At 40.0% G+C, this 17,525-nt stretch overlaps 1 protein-coding gene across 1 annotated transcript in view; it reads right to left on the bottom strand.

Annotated features, from left to right (window-relative positions):
* DNAH11 (dynein axonemal heavy chain 11) overlaps positions 1 to 17,525 on the bottom strand; it is a 178,787-nt gene that overhangs the window by 73,711 nt on the left and 87,551 nt on the right. The window contains exons 45-55 of the mRNA XM_069959712.1: positions 17,054 to 17,227; positions 15,831 to 16,035; positions 11,926 to 12,091; positions 11,703 to 11,805; positions 10,839 to 11,078; positions 10,408 to 10,569; positions 9,964 to 10,157; positions 9,107 to 9,269; positions 8,026 to 8,149; positions 6,818 to 6,960; positions 2,369 to 2,530 (exon numbers count right to left, since the gene is read on the bottom strand). Of these exons, the coding sequence (XP_069815813.1) occupies positions 2,369 to 2,530; positions 6,818 to 6,960; positions 8,026 to 8,149; positions 9,107 to 9,269; positions 9,964 to 10,157; positions 10,408 to 10,569; positions 10,839 to 11,078; positions 11,703 to 11,805; positions 11,926 to 12,091; positions 15,831 to 16,035; positions 17,054 to 17,227 (1,836 nt within the window). The remainder of the gene's footprint in view (positions 1 to 2,368; positions 2,531 to 6,817; positions 6,961 to 8,025; positions 8,150 to 9,106; positions 9,270 to 9,963; positions 10,158 to 10,407; positions 10,570 to 10,838; positions 11,079 to 11,702; positions 11,806 to 11,925; positions 12,092 to 15,830; positions 16,036 to 17,053; positions 17,228 to 17,525) is intronic.

The raw sequence follows: 17,525 nt of genomic DNA, 5'->3' as shown, positions 1-17,525 counted from the left end.
AATTCAAGTGCTATGACCTTTTAAACACAAGGAGGAAAAACCGAAAACGTAAAAACGAAAATGGGCCATGTCCTTAAAGGGTTAAAGTTCTTTTTTTATTGATGGCCCTCAATATCTGATCAGTGGGGTTCAATATCTGCCTTTCAACCTGTAGCTCTCAAACTGATACAACCAATGGCTCTGTGGGTTGCCATTTGGAAACTCTACATATACACATTTACTCTTTATTTCCTTTTTTTTTTTTTTATTTGTAGCTTTATACTTCATTACTATATACTAGTGACTGTTCTTTATGGTTTATAAATCCTTTATGTTGTTCTCTGTGATTCTTCTCACTTAGTACCATGGTAACTTCTGGTCATCACATGAATCACAGCAGGACCTGCATCCACAAGTCAGGTAAGCTGTTTCTTGGGATTTCAGGTAGGAATCTGGATGCAATGTACATTTTACATCCAGCTTCCTCTTCTATCTGGCTTTCATTACAGTGATCAGTGGAGAGAGGACTGTGGAGCTATGAGCCACTGCACAGTTCTCCTGAGGGTATGTTCTCACTACAGAACTTTCAAGCGGAAATTTCAAACGGAGGCCGCGTAATGGACTCCTCTTGAAGTTCTGCATGTCCCATTGGTTCAATGATATTCTGAAGCTCAATTCGCTATCCGCCCACAGAACTGAAATGTTAATTCTTTGGGTGGATGGCGGGTTGAGCTTCAGAATATAATTTAGTCAATGGGACAGGCGGAACTTCAAGTGGAGTCCACCAAACGGCCTCAGCTTGAAATTTCTGCGCAGGTTACATAGCGGGAACATACGCTTATGGTGGAGTCAGCACTTTATCAAATCAGTAAGGAAGCATGAAAGATCCAAGAGCTGCCTCCTCAGGTTTTTTCACATTTATTAGGCATATCCTGGAATAAGCCAATAATGTGTTAGATTGGAAAGTTACTTTAAATTCAAAGCACTGTCGTCACTTCCCTTAAAAAAAAAATTGTCATGTCATGCAGACATGTCAAAACTTTTAAATTGTTTAAACCCCCATCGACTGTAAGTGCTGGGAGAAGGACACAGCTAAGTGCTTCATTTCAAAGATTTCTGTTCCTAGTCGTTGCAGGAGTTGGGTTCAATAATACAGTATTTTCCTGTGTATAAGACTACTTTTTAACCCAGGAAAATCTTCTCAAAAGTCAGGGGTCGTCTTATAAAGTGGGTGCTGAAAAACTTTGGAACCGGACTGGAGAATCTGTGGTCGCTGCATACGGTGGGGGGAGCTCAAAATGGGCCGCATCCCCGTCATATGCGGCGACCGTATGAAGGGCAGAGCAAGCTGCAGGCGTCCGGGGTATGGAAAAAAAGATATGGTAGAGTGGCGCTGTGCCCAGAAAAACTCACCTCTTTCACCTGTGTGGCCTGCCTTGTATCCTACTGGTATTACTGTTAGAGATGAGCGAACCTGGAGCATGCTCGAGTCCATCCGAACCCGAACTTTCGGTATTTGATTAGCGGTGGCTGCTGAAGTTGGATAAAGCCCTAAGGCTATGTGGAAAACATGGATATAGTCTTTGGCTGTATCCATGTTTTCCAGACAACCTTAGAGCTTTATCCAAGTTCAGCAGCCATCGCTTTTCAAATGCCGATCGTTCGGGTTCGGATGGACTCGAACCCGAACCCGGTTCGCTCATCTCTAATTACTGTACCTCCTTCTCTGCCTCTCAGATCTTCCTGCTGTCTGATGTTTTTTTTATTAATTTTTTATTTGGAATGCGTTGAAAGAGGGGTAGTCTTATACGGAGAGTATATCCCAAACTCTATATTTTAACTGGAATAGTTGGGGGTCGTCTTATATGCCAGAAAATACGGTATTTTAAATTCATACCAATATACATTAGTAGAGATCTCTTACCAAGCAATTATGGTTTGTCAAGATATGCGGAGCAGAGCTATGAATGAAAAAAAGGAGTCTTCCAGTTTCTAAAGTGTTTTTTTTCTTTCAGATGTGCAGGAACCCACCAGGACCCCAGTCATGTAGTCTAATAAACTTCTTGTTAATAAACCATTTGTAGAAACGCACTATAGAACAGAGGTATCAATCGCAATGTGTAAACTACAGTCCTGCCCCCGGTGAGGTGCTCCGTAGTCCATACAATGGAGTCAGCCCAGCAGTAGCCTCTATTTTCTCGCTTTAAATATATACACTATTTGTTATATACCAGAAAATCTTTATTTCATGCAAAAACTGTGGAAGGTTTTCAACACAGTTCAGACCACTAAAAACAAACAGCATTTACATCAAATACTTTGGATGCCATCTTTAAGCCATTTTGGAAATCAGACTTCAGTGTTTTCCTGTTGAATAAGAATTCCTTACCTCAATACCCTCCGTGTCTTGAATGAACCTCCTGCTGACAGACTGCAAGGCCTCCTGGGGCCACTCATGGAACCAATCAATAGCTGTGCAGTTAACTATAGCTGGGAACTTCCGAGCTCGAACACGTAGGGTGGAACCAACTGGAGAGAAACATAAAATGACCTGAATAAGAAAGAAGGGAGAATGTTAAGTAACAATGACAAGACACACTCAACTACTCAGCACTGCAAAGTAACAGGAATGCATTGTCACCGTGATTGACAAACCTCTGACTTCCACTTTAAGTTCACTTGTAATATATTGACAAGTTCAAATAATTTTATTGTATTTTTGTATTTTAAAAATTGTAATGCACATAATGCACATAAGATTATGTATTGTGAACTTGCTACCAACGACTTTGTTTTCTATTATGTTATATATTTAGATTTTATGCTGCATAAAAGAGAAGTAATACTGCGCTGTGATCAGGGTCTCTGTCAGTCCTTTATGCTGCCCTTTCAGAGTTAATTACAGATTCCCTTTAAATGACTTGTCTCGTAAAGACAAACACTCCTAAAGTCTCCAGGCATCGATTACTGATGGGGAAGTTGCAGCCATTGACACTAATTGCAAATTTACACAATTCCTCTGGAGCAGCGGCCACTGCAGGAGAAATGTAGTACTACATCACAGCCATTCTTATAGGACATATAGAAATTGTTAGCATTAAAGGGGTATTCAACTCAAACATAACTTTTGATATGTTGCTGCCCATAGTGAGACTAACAATTTATTCCATACTTATTATATATTCTGTCTCCTTCTCCCAGTTCTCAGCTGCTGCTTTCTGCTGAAGACACAAAAATCTGTGTGTGAGCTTCTCTCTCTCTGTCTCCCCTCCTCCCCCCCTGCCTTCTGAGACGGCTGATGTAAAGAAGTCCCTGGCAGGCTTTATCTGCAACATTGTAGCTTCTTTGTAATGCTGGGGGGTTAATCACAGTTTATCAGCAACTTGACCTCAGAATAACCCTCCTGGCATTATAAAGAAGTTACAAAAGTTGCAGATAAAGCAAATCAAGGACGTGTGTACATCAGCTGTCTCAGAAGGGAGGGGAGGAGACAGAGAGAAAAGCTCACACACAGATTTTTGTGTTTTCAGCAGAAAGAAGCAGCTGAGAACTGGGGAAAGGAGACTCAATAGATAATAAGTCCAAAATGAACTGTTAGTTTTACCATGGGCAGCAACATATCAGAAGTTGGGGTATGTTCACATGGAGCAAAAGTGGCGGAATTCCGCAGCGGATCTCTCTGCCGCGGTATCCTGCCTGCCTCAGTGTCACACATTGCCTGTATGGGAGGGCTCACGTGCTTCCGCTTGCATCACTCTCCGCTCAAAGAATTAAAACGTCAACTCTTTGAGCGTAGAGCAGCGGTAGCAGAGGCATGCAAGCCCTCCCATTGAAACACTGTGTTAGGCGGAATTCTGACGCTTTTGCTCCATGTGAACATACCATTATGTTTGATTGGAATACCCCTTTAATTGTAAACTCTTTAACAAATCATATACAGTCTCTGCTACTGTGGGATACATTTTACAAACACAAATTAACAACAACGTTTCTTATGTTCCTGAGGGCGCAGTAAAAATAAAAAGTACATGAAACTCATTTATCTTCATCCACCCACAGGTCCTGGTTCACTGATTTCCAGTCCCCTGCCTATTTCAGCTTGTGACTTCCAACACTGCTAGAACACTGCTGTGTCTGGTGATTGGCTGGGCGGTCAGGTCAAGCTGAAAAGACTCATCTCGCAAATAGCCACAAGCAGAGAAAAGCAGGGGACCGGAAGTCACTGAAACAGGAGTTGCGAGGGACCAAAATAGGTGAGTATTCTTTGTTTTGTATTTTGAGGCTGGGTTCACACTACATATATTTCAGGCAGTATTTGGTCCTCTTGTCAGGTCCTCATAGCAACCAAAACCAGGAGTGGATTGAAAACACAGAAAGGCTCTGTTCAAACAATGTTGAAACTGAGTGGATGGCCGCCATATAATGGTAAATAACTGCCATTATTTCAATATAACAGCCGTTGTTTTAAAATAACAGCAAATATTTGCCATTAAATGACGGCCATCCACTCAATTACAACATTATGTAAACAGATCCTTTCTGTGTTTTCAATCCACTCCTGGTTTTGGTTGCTATACAGCCTCAAATATACAGCCTCAAATATACGTAGTGTGAACCCAGCCTTAACCTGTCACCAGCAACATATGAAACATTTTATTATACTGGAATATCCCTTTTAAATAACCCTTCCTTTAAAGTGGTTGTTCAGGCAAAATCAACTTTTTCCCTATCCACAAGATAGAGGAAAAGTAAGAATGAAACAACAGTGACACTTTAAAAACAAAATTCTGTATTGGTTTTTCAAGATTATTTTTACAGTGGTCATGGTGCATTTTCACTGACATATTTAGGTTATTGTTTGGGTTGTTACGATTATGGTCATGATTTTTTTTTACACTTTACAAAATTAAACTTTTTTGTTTAACTATTCTTATTTACAATGGATAACTAAGGTAGTCCCTATCTTCTTTTACATCACTTAGATGCAGCAGTCACTATTGACTGCAGCATCTAAATGGTTGAACTGCCAGAATTGGACTCCTCTCCATTCCTAGAAGTTACAGCAGTGTTTTAGCTGTGTATTAGAGCTGGGCTCCTATTACTTGATCTCATGACACAATGACAGTGTATTTGTATTGGCCTTGGCCATAAGCAGAGCTCAGGGCGAACTATATAGGAGTTAAATTTATAATAATAAATCAATATATTTATAAATCAATTTCTTCTAAATGAATGAACAACAGAGGCCTCAAATAAAGGGAAGGACTTTTTTTCTAATTGTTTAGTTCTAAGATGGGAAAAAGATGAGATAATGTTGCTTTTCTGTTAACCACATTTATTTTCCATATGGTTTTTTTTTTTGCACATGACAAGACCTAGTTGTGAGCCAATACTTTTTCTAATGTCTGCTGTAATCTTCCTTGTGGGATAGCAATCTACATGTATTTCCTTGAACTGCATTGTGGGGGCACATGTTACCGGGTTCATTGGTCTGCCAATAATTGTGGTCTACATGCTTTAACACTTGTAAAACAATCTGAAACCAGGGAAGGTCCTGTGTGGTGTATTCATTATATTTTCTGCTATTAAGTGACATTAATGACAAGTAGAAACACAACCTCAGCTGCCTGGGTTCCTGACAAATTGAACACTTAATCCTGTGTTACTCTAAGATACCGATTCCTTACGTGAAGCGTTTTGATAAATCAACTGAACAGGATTAAGAGACACTTTCCGACTTGAGATAAAAATTACTCGCTTTCATAAATCAAGGTGTGCTGGTGCTTACAATGTCAGATTGCCACCTGCACACAAAACAAAATATGATACTGTGACAATATGAGTAATGAAATAAATGGATTTTTAGACTTTCTGTATTAGGGTATTTACTGGTCTTAAAGAGGTATTGCGATTATTTGATGTTTTTGGGGACACTGAAATACCCTTTGAAAAGGTTGATCATTGCCCACGTCTGTGGTAACTTTACTTTGCTACATCACAGTCACAGATAACAAGGTTTTTCAAGTATATATCCAATTCTGATTGTTTAGGTGTACAAAAAATAAAGTTGGTAAATTATACCTGCCCTATTCTTTGACTTTTCAGAATAAGCTGTGTGTGTGTACAGGTGGAGTAGCACTTTTTCTGGACATTATGTGACTTATAGACCCTATCTTCAGGATCTATATCTCATTTTTCAGTTGTCCTTGTGTGAGTGTAGACTAGCTGCTATAATGTCTCCCATATACTGCGCACAGACAGAAGAGGAGATCCTTGTCTTCTATGTCTTTATAGAACACCCTGTAAAGCAGTAAAAGCATGGAAGACATAATTGAACAGTCTAATATGTGAATTAACCCCTGGGGTATCTGTCTGGGTGTAGACTAGCTGCTATAATGTCTCTCATACACTGCACACAGACAGAAGAGGAGATTCTTGTCTTCTATGTCTTTATAGAACACCCTGTACAGCAGCAGAAGCATGGAAGACATCATTGAACAGTATTGAAAAGTCTTATATGTGAAATAAACCCTGGGACATCAGAGTGGGTGAAGACTAGCTGCTGTGATGTCTCCCATACGGAACTCACATAAACTAGGGAATCATGCTCTCTTACATGTTTGATGGTGGATTTAGAAGTGAATGGAAAATGGATGAATCAGGGGTGGGGGATGATAATAAGCGGTTGCTCTTGGTGGCATTTTTCTATAATAAGATGTATTACAAACTCTCTTATATTCATGTGTTTATCTATGCAAAGTTTGCATACATTACACAATCTAAACATGTGTATCTATACAAGACACAATAAAACAACACATTCATATCTCAGCCTTACCTTAAGCTGAAGCCTAACTCTCTCCAGGAAAAACTTCCAGCAATTTTCTTTTGAGTCCTCCAATCCAAGCCCTCGTACCTCATTTCGGATACCAGATACAATGGTGTCCACTTCTTCTTCACTGAACAAGTCAGGGATCTCACCTGAAGGAATATTTTATATTTACTGCTGGCTAAATAAGGTAATTTTACTGTAGCTGTAGCTTTTACAGTAAATTGTGAACATTGCATATTGTACACCAAGAAAAGTAGACAACCCTATTAAATACTAATCAGAACTTTAATTTTAATTGATAAAAACATATTTTAAAAACCACATTTTGATAAATCTTTTAAAGAATCCAATTTATGATTGATACAATGATCTTTGTACTAAAGTGGCCATCAACTGTACTTCTGTCTGCTATTAGCATGAGACTTAGGCCCTATTCACACGTCCGTAATATATGGTCCATGAATGGACTGTACACTATGGATTGGAACTCGGAACATCATCATCATTCATTAAATCTCTGTGCTACTGTAGTATTAAATCTCTGTGCTACAGTAGCAAGGATTTCACCATTTCAAAGGTCTGGTCGGTAATATACAGTCTGTGCACAGACCATAAATTACAGACATGTGTATAGGGCTTTAGTGTTATGTAATTCTATGGTGCTGGGTCCTGTGGTGGCTAAAGGGGCTTGGACATAGATGAAGAGGCAGCAAACACGGACAATAGTCATTTTGTGAAGCTGTTTACAAATCTGGAAATTAAAGTACCATAGAAAAGTGATTATTGTTCACTGTGTTGCACTATAATCATTTTCACATAACTTTACAGGTATAATATAAATAATTCTCTATTGACCAATTCTGGTTTATGAAGTTCATATGGGATTTTGCAAGGTGTATGTTAGTATCATGACAGTTCCTGGCTGTGGTTGCAATGTGCAGCCCTTTAGACCTACTGCCTGAATTACTACTGTTTGTAATGAAGAAAGCAATAATAAATTTATATCAGTAAATTGCTAAAATCTAAAAATGTTGTTCATTAGGGTCCAAGGCAAAACCTGATTTTTCCTGAGAATAGGCACCGGACACATTACTTTTACTTGCTATTTATTATGTGAACTGTTTCAGTGGAGTCTCCTTTCTTGAAAGTTCATTGTAACCAGAGACAATTTATCAATGGGAAAAATCTTTCAAGAAACGTGTTGATGTAATCACCTGATGCCAACAAGTCATTAATCAGAACGAGAAAGCGCTCATCTGGAACATGGGCATCTGTCAGCAAAAACACAGTGGGCATGTTCTTGGCTCCTGCCCTGATGTACAAATTGGCAAGATCCACCTGTAAAGGGAAGGAGGCAATAATTTATACTTTGTTGATACGTTGATGCAAGTATAAAAACAAAAGCATCTATGATTTTAAGTTTTTTTTAGATTGTCCATCTGCTTTTTTGCAGAATTTATCAATGTACAAAAACAAGCTGGCATTCCTACATTAAAAGAAAAATACCAGAGCCAGGTCTCTCATTAATAAATGAAGAATGACTTTCTGTATTTTGAGCCTACAAAAGTACATGACCTACGGCCGACTACATGGTGCTAGTTTTTAATGAGATTAGACAAATCTGGTGTTCCAGCTGTTCTAAAACTAAAAGCCTCAGCATGATCTATGGAACAGACGAAACCAGAAAACTACAAATAATGTCCCTTTAAGTACCAGCAATATCTGGTTCCACCATTCAAATATAAGAATAACTATTACTAGCATTGGCACCTTGGGATTGGAATTTCCATACAAATTTCAAGGGTTATTTTGAGTTAAAGGAGAAGTCCCATGAAATTGGTAAAAGGAGGAAGGGGGGTGTTTGCGGGAAAATATAAAAGTATTTATACCCATCCCAGTAGTCCATAGCACCACTCTAGGGTCCTGTTGACAGCCAATGGCCACCTGCAGCTTTTCCAGCTGCAATGTCACATACCCGGGTGATTGACTGCCCGCTTAGCCAATCAGTGACTAGGGCGGGACACCAGGTCAGCCGAGCTGTGACATTGCAGCTGGAAGAGCAAGGTACATGACATACCTGGATTCCAGCCAAAAATGACAGCTGGTGGCCCTCAGCGAGAGCCGGAAGCAACGCTATGGAGGCACGGGTACGGGTAGGTTTACTTTGTTTATTATTTTCATGCACCCATCTGCTTGCCTGCTTTTTCTAAATTTCACAGGACTTCCGCTTTAAAAAACAAAAATCCTAATTGGACTATAAATACATGTAGTAGTCAACGTTAACTGTTGTCTTACTTTCAGGTCTTGGATTCCATATCCATTTTTCAAAGTGATCTGAAACACTTCAAGAGAGCTGAGGTATGCCGCTAACTTTGATAGACTCTGTTTACCACTGCCGCCAACTCCAATCAGTAAAGCATAACCACGAGGAGCCTCCAAAATGCGGTTAATACGACATCTGAAGAAAAAAACCCATAAAGCACTAATATATATGATAAATTAAGCCATATAAACACCAATAAGCTATACTAAAACAGCAGTGATATACAGGAGCAGACCAAGCACTGTAAGGAGGACAGGAAGTGCTCCCCTTCACGTATACATCTGACTCATACTATGTGTCCCTTACATTCTCAATTCATCCCTATTTGCCAAATGGCAGAGTATTTTATCATATAATTTCGACTAAGCAGAGCAGACCAGTCTGCATTCTATGCTACCTTTACATAGGGAAATGTAACTTGATGACTAGATTTGCTTTAAAAAACAAAAGTGGATCACATGGCCACTTTCTTCCTGAGACAGCACGACTCTTGTCTCCAGTTCAGGTGTGGTTTGCAATTAAGCTCCATTCACTTCAATGGAGTAGCAAAACCCAAACTAGAGACAAGAGGGAAAAAAAAGTTGTCATGTTTGTCTTGCACTGGATAATGTCTTTAAGTATTTTTGATTACACAAATAGATAGCCAGTGTGTAGCTATATTATTTGCAGAGGAATAGTCATCATCAACCAGTCAAATGAAAAGATCTACAGTGCTCTCAAAGGTTCTCCATATGATTCATTATGATGTCATTGAAACAAGCAAAATTCCATTAACCATTATTACCTTAAGACATTGGTTTTGACCAAAACTCTTGAGTTAGGTACTTACACATGTTGCATTGCATCTTCAAACAAGACGAGATTCATGGCGGCGTTGAGCTCATTGTAGCTGTCAAGGGCTTCAACAAGTGTTTTCCTGAGGGCATCCCATCCTTGAACCGGTAAATAAGCTGGAGCTCCAACACCATTTGCAAAATGGCAAAATATAAGAGGTTGCCTTACAAAGACATGGTCTTCTATACCCTAGTATGGATAAAAGAGTAATACATTCAATGACCACAGATGTCACATTCAGGACTCTTGGATTTTGTTTCAACAAAACAGACAATACATTTCCGCTACTAGGGTATATTCACACACAGTAAAAAAAGCATAACATGAAAGTAACATAGACAAAGTTATCAAATCCCCCCAGAGAAAATGAGCCCAGTACAATTTCCTTTATAAAATATCAAGTGATCGTATTTGGATGTCGCACTATGCAGATTCTTACCTCAAAGTACTTTCTCCCTGTGTCAAGAAGAATTTTCTTGAATAATTCTGAGTCTTTGGCTTCTACCAACTTGTCTCCATATACCCGAGATGACTCGTGAAGCCAAAGCTGAACCAGATCACTTGGCTGCTTTAAACAATCTGGAGTCGCAAACAAAATTCCCTAAGACAGAAAAGCAAAGGAAGTATCACAGTTTAGTGAAAACTCAAACTAAACCTCATAAAGAAGAACTATCAGCAGGTTAGACTAATCTGACCTTCCTCCTCAGTGCTGTTCCCGTGCAGTTAGTAGTGAAATTAACGGCGGGGAGCACTGTTAGGAGCACTGCCCCACCCCTTTCACATGTTGCTACCTAGCATTGTTTGCTTTGACATTTATTGATAGGCCCACAAAAAACAAACCCAAAAAAAAAAGAAAGACTTTGAGCATACCTGAAAAATATTGGCAATATCTCTCAGGTTAAAAATATAATGAAATTTGATAGCAGTGGGGAGGAAATTTTGCACCATTTTCTGGCTGAGCCCCATTGCAGCCTGTATGACAATTGGTCCAGTACGGAGAACTGAAGGGTGGAATGAGTGTTGCTGGAAATGGAAACTGAGGATCTTGGCAAAGATGGCTTCTAGAGCATCGTTTGAAGGGAAACTTACAGCAAAAACAGTGAAATGTCTCTGAAAAAGGAAGAGAGAGCAAAATCCATAAAATAATAGTGAAGTCATCCATGACACCACATTCAAATTTGTATCTAAAGCTTTAAATAAATGATTTCTACCTACAAATATTAGGGGATAGCTTAATGCAGCTGTACCAGCGGTACATTGCTTTTTTGTTTTTACCATGAATACACCAGCGCCGCGGTCCTTTTATTGAACTGTGGCCCGGTTCCTGCGCATGGCATTGGTCTATTACCAAGCATCAGCGGGGCCTGAGGCATTGGAGGCAGGCCAGCCTGCCCCCAGTGGAGGAAACCGCTTCCCTCTATCATGCGCCTCCATTGATTCTCCAGTGCTTCAGGCCGGGTCGGTGCTCAGTAATAGACCGGCGCTGTGTGTGGGAACCAGGCCGCAGTTCAAAAAAAGGACCGCCGCATCAGTATCCCCGTGCCAGTGCCGGTCTATTCATGGTAAAAACAGAAAAGTGATGTACCGCTGGTACATTTGCTTTAAGATTTCAGCTCACAAAGCTAAATACTAAGGCAGTGCTAAGGTAATATACAGAAATGCATGTACATCATACAGACAAACCTTAAACAGATGATATGCAAAGGAAGACTGATCATACATGTTAAACATTACCTGTAATCGCTGATTGATAGTAAAGCTTCCTGCAGTTGGATTCATACAAGCAACATATTGGCAATTGTGAACTTCTTTAAGGGTCATTTTTTGTCGTTCATACCTGCGGTAACGTAAGAAGGTCAATAAAACGACTAAAATTAAATATCTAAGGATAAAGAAATAAATATGTTCATTTCTCCAAACTATAATCCACCTATAGAAACAAAGTTTCACATTTTACCAGTGGCCGTAATCTAGGTGCTGTCTGATCAGGGCATGAGGCTGGACTGTTCCATACTTGTCTACCTCAGGCATGTTTAAGTCGTCAATGAAATAAACCAACTTTTTGTTGCCAATAGGGCCATAGTTACGCCCTGCTTTCTTCTCCAGAGACTTCTCAAGGATTCCTGTAAATTGGAGAGATGAAACATTAATGGTTTACTCCACATACCTTGTGAACGATCTGTTAGAGTCTATGTACAATAACCACAATAGTCAATGGGAAACTTACACTGTGATTAAAACTGAATAATATGATCAGAATCCTATCAGTAAAAAAATAAAAATGTTAATTTATTAAATTTATGATCAGGTTGGGAATTTTCATGCAGATAAATCCTTATCAGTATCTTTAGAACCAAATATTGCTTGTGGGGAGTAAGGCAATGTGAATATTGGTAATTATTATACCTCTCAAAACAGGGGCATAGCTAGGATTCACAGGGCCTCATAGCAAAAATTTGTAAGGGGCCCTCCTGCTGGTGCACTGACCCCTGACCTCTGCACCAGCTCTGTACATTTTCCTTTCCTACTTGATTGCAGCTTGAGAACAGAGGTCAGAGGTTTTCAGTGCAGTGAAGCAGAGATCTCTGTCTTCTGCTTGTTAACCTTTTTTGTGTTGCAGCATGTATGTAAACAGTGGGTCACTTACACACTGCAGTACATAAGGGATTAAGCAGAAGGACACATGCTCTTACCTTCTCCCCCGGGCCCCCCTACTGCATGAACCCCATAGCAACTGCCTACCCTGCCTCTATGGTAGCTACGCCACTGTCTCAAAACCTGATTACAAAACAAAGAGGCTCAAAAGGTAAAATCAAAACATGGGCTACAAATAATTCACTTGGATTAAATTTGCATGCCAGGAAAGAAGAGTATCAAGTTGAGAAAAAAAAGAAAAAAATATCCACAGTACCTTCAGAAATGTTAAGGTGATGGTACTGATTAAAATACTGCCAATCACTTACAAAGATGGCACCATTTTACTCTACTTTACACTTACCTAAACTGATCCAAAATTCCATATACATTAATTTCCTAATATAAATTTTAAGGATCAGAACTTAAAGTCAATGTACTTGGGTTTTTTGCATAAATGGATCGGCACCAGCGCCGCAGTCCTTTTTTGAACCGCCACAATTTCCCGCACGGTGCCAACACTGGCCCGGCATGAAGCACTGGGGAGTGGGGGTCCCCAGTGAGACGAAACCCCCTCCCCTCTGTGATGCGGCTCCATTGATTGTAAAGGAGCCATGTCAGAGAGGGGAGGGGAGATCCTCACACTGGGGGGCAGTGCTTCATGCCTGGCCAGTGCTTGGGAATCTCTGTGCCAACGCTGATTCATTCATGTAAAAAAAAAAAAAAAAACAAGCAATATGAAAAAAAAAAATTCTTTCAAATCAACTGGAGTCAGAAAGTGTCAGAGAGTTGTAATTTATTTTTATAAAAAAATCATCCAGTACTAATCAGCTGTTGTATGTCATAGACATAGATATGTAGGACATACAGCAGCTGATAAGTACTGAAATACTTGAGATTTTTGAGAGTAAATTAAAAGTCCCTGGCACTTTCTGACACCAGTTGGTTTGAAAGAATATTTTCTTTACCTGTATTACCCCTTTAATTTTTCGGATTTAGAGTATAAATCCCTGCATTCTGTACATATCCTATGCCAACAGTCACCAGACACTAGGAGTTTAGGAGCTTACTATACACCATCCATTTAATGTTATCATAACCTACGGAAAGTGGATCAGGAATAAGAACATAGAGAACTATCAAGTAATTATACAGTGTCTCATTAGCTAAACTCCTAGCAACCTTGCCCGGTTGTGAGGCATTTCATCCCAAACTAAAGATTTATGGACTTTACCCCATATGGATTTTTCATCTTATACTAAGAAACTTTAAAGGACTCTCATCTCATATTGTGAAATACCTCAGCTTTTGCATCTAAAGTGACACAGAAGATGGCTTACCTTTAGAGGGGGAGTATTGCGTGTCCCACTATGTGGTATCCTAAGAAATTTCCCTGGTTGTCAGCCACACCACCCCAAAGCCAGCACTTTATTGGTGCACTATATTATAGTTCTGCTCTACTGCTTTCCTTTGCAATGTATATGTAAAAGTAATGTATATTATGTCTTATGTACACTTTAATAGCAGAGCAAATAACATAAAAGGCCTACTGGTCAAGAGAACCAATTTAATTAGTAAGCAAGGACGGGATGTGTATACAAGTGTCATGTTGCAGTCCAGTACCTGTTGGACTTCTGTCCAGGCCTGAAAAACTGAGAGTGATTAAAGAGGCTACAGTTGCCAAGCAGTTTGGAACTATATAAAGGTTGAGGAACTACAAGTTAAAGGAGTTTTCCACATGGTGGGACATCCTTAACCTTTTGAAGTAGATTACCCTTGGGACTTTAAAGGGGCATTGTCACAGCAAATAACTTTTGACATATCATCGGAGATGTCAAAAGTTATTGATCAGAGTGGGTATAACGTAAAGTATGGTACCTTGTGGTTGAGCAAAGAGAATTTAGGGTTTAGAAACCATATTTACCAAGAAACCTCAAGGTGTACCCAGCTCAAAATTGTGGATTGTTCTTTACTCAGCAATGCTGCAAAGGAATCACATATAAAGCTGGCTGAGAAGGGGGGCTCCAACTTGTTTGGGGTTCTCTCTGTCCCACTAGCCATGAGTGATTTTGGTGACTTTAATGAAATAGAAAGAGATCTATCAGCTTATCAGGCTATTGAGGTGTTAAGGCCACTGAAGACTCCCTTAAAGCGGCACTATCAGCAGGTTCAGCCCAATGAACCTGCTGATATACCGCAGTAGATCATTACCTGTAGAGAGCAGGGCTGGTACTAAATCTTGTTTTCTCCCCTGCATTTGTATGATAGCCCCTAATTGCCCCTATGCTAATGAGCAACCCCCTTTGTGAGCTGTGAGGCCGTGCACACCTCACCAGCCCGCCACATGCATCTCCCGTCCTCCCCCCTCCACCGTGCGCATAGCGGCACGGGAGGGGGCGGGCTAGGCAGCACGGGAGGGGGTTGCTCCGGGTGGGCTGAGGGATTGCTCTGTGCCGCCCACTATGCATATTCATATGCATAGCGAGCGGCAAAGGAGGGGGCGGAGTGGGCGGACCACGCTGGTGCTCTGCACTTAGGGTGATGCCCCAAATGCTCCGAAACCCCTCATTAGCATAGGGGCAATTAGGGGCTATCATACGAATGCAGGGAAGAAGACGAAATTTAGTACCGTCCCTGCTCTCTACAGGTAATGATCTACTGCGGCATATCAGCAGGTTAATTGGGCCACTTTAATGGTTTGGAGCCCTGTTCTCAGCTGGTGTTATAACTATGATTTCTCTGAAAAACCACAGCATTTTAGAAAGTTTACCTGTCATTATATTTTTTAAAATCTAATCCAACAGTAGATGTGATATAAAGCAAGTTTGCAATTTAAATATATATTCTCAAAGAGTCAGAAAACAGGAAGTCCTGTGTTTCCCAGGCCATCTGAGGGCTCACAGAGAGAAGTCATGTGATTGACAGACATATTGAGCCGTGACTCTCTGTACTGGCCAGAATTTCTGTGTTTAGTCTGCTTTCAGGAGACTGGACCTGGATTTCTGGTAAGTTCAGCTTTGTTTTACAGCAAGATAACTACAAAAATAATGAATGTATATTGCAAACTTGCTTTATATCATATCTACTGTTGATTTAGATTTTGAAAGTTATAACGACAGGGCCACTTTAAGGACTTTAAACTGAAAATAAATTCTGTTTTGTTTTAAATGTCTTTATATCAAGTTGGTTCATGTGAAAAGAGTAATTTCCATAATGTATTAATCTTACTTTGGAGAGCAGCTGACGTAGTGTAATAGTTAAATGGAACTTTGGATATCATGCACTGATCTGATAAGTGTGATAGTCTGTCATTCAGAAACACAGTCTTGCCCACGCCTGCGTTGCCAACCAGCATGACCGGCTTTGACTTTCTTATAAGTAGATCTGTGAAGTATCCAAGGCATGTGGTTTCAGAAGTATGGACGAAAACTGCCTGCAATAAATCAAAGAAAGAAAGAAAAAAATATTATATGTATATATAATCTACTTTTAATTCATGTAACATAGAAATATAGACATAGAGCTCATAGTATAGCTCGGTTGCATTGGGTATCATAGGTTTTTTGGTTTTTTTTACAACAATAGTGCTATTTTTGTTGTCATAAAAACAAAAAATTGAGAAACCCCATGTAAGTTCAGGATCGGTTTGAAAACAGATCAAAGTTCTTATGGCTTTTTCTTAAGCTCTGTTCACACATACTAACATAATAAGTAAGGTGGCAGAAGACAAGAGGCCATCAGGTTCAACCTAGAGAAACCCTACTGTGTAGATCCAGAGGAAGGCAAAGCCCCTATGAGGCAGATGACAACCGCCCCACCACAGGGAGAAAATTACTTTGCGACTCTAAATGGCATAATATTACCTGAGTACCTGTCATCAAAAATAAATTTTGCCATGTCAAAAGTTATTGATCACAGAGAGTCTCATTGTTGGAATCTGCTGTTACACAGATAAAGTCGGGGAGTGAATGACATGGCCGCTCGCTCTATCCCTAGCTACTGTATATCTCTTAATCACGGCGGGTGTCAGCACAGGATATGGGACCAGTAAGAGATTGTGGGTGTCCAACCTCCGTACCCGCCCGTGATCTTCAGAGTGGCCCCAGGCTCCTTTGTTTTGAATACAACCTTGGGGACGGCATGTGACCGGCAGCTCTATTCATTCTCTATGGAGCCGCTGTAGAGAGCCAAGTATAGCACCCTGCTCTTTCCGGCAGCTCCATACAGAATGAATAGGGCCTTGGGTTACATTCCGTACTTGTTGCTGTATTCAAAACAAAGGAGCCAGGGGCCAAACTGGAGGTCACCAGGGGGTACGGAGGTTGGACACCCACGATCTCTTACTGGTTAGTTTAAATTAGAAAACCCTCTTTAAGCATTAGTAGTAGTAGTAATAGTACAGCATTCAGAAAAAGAAAGATATTCCACAAAGCCAATACAATGTACAGTACCTGTAGAGGAGTTTCGGGGTCCATTTCAAACTTGGGAACTTTTTCACTCCATGGGATGAACTTTCTGGCCTTGTTATCCAGATAATAATCAAAAACTGTTCCTTGGCCTGGAAATTTCACCGCCTTCATTTCCCTGATCCACCACTGATTGAATTCAGCTCTGTAGTCTATTAACTGAAAAAAATAATTAGAAAAAGACTGTGTAAAGATTTGCAGATAGTCATGTCTTAAAAACATCAAATATTCTAGTTGTGGCTATGACCCGCCATAACCGAGGTGCTACATTCATTCTGTGTATTTTCATAATTTACAGAAATAGCAGACAATATTTTTATACTGTTGAGGGTGTGAAGTTTATCCATTGAAAATCTTTTCTCTACTCAATCCAGTTTATGGATTAAGAGGTGTAGAATTTTATAAACTAATTGACTTTGGAGGCAGACACTGATGATTATTGGGACGTCATTGATGC

The sequence above is a fragment of the Dendropsophus ebraccatus genome, chromosome 2 (genome assembly GCF_027789765.1).
Source record: "Dendropsophus ebraccatus isolate aDenEbr1 chromosome 2, aDenEbr1.pat, whole genome shotgun sequence".
Lineage (NCBI taxonomy): Eukaryota > Metazoa > Chordata > Amphibia > Anura > Hylidae > Dendropsophus > Dendropsophus ebraccatus.
Note: the sequence above shows the minus strand (reverse complement) of the source record. Positions and strands in the feature narration are given on the sequence as shown.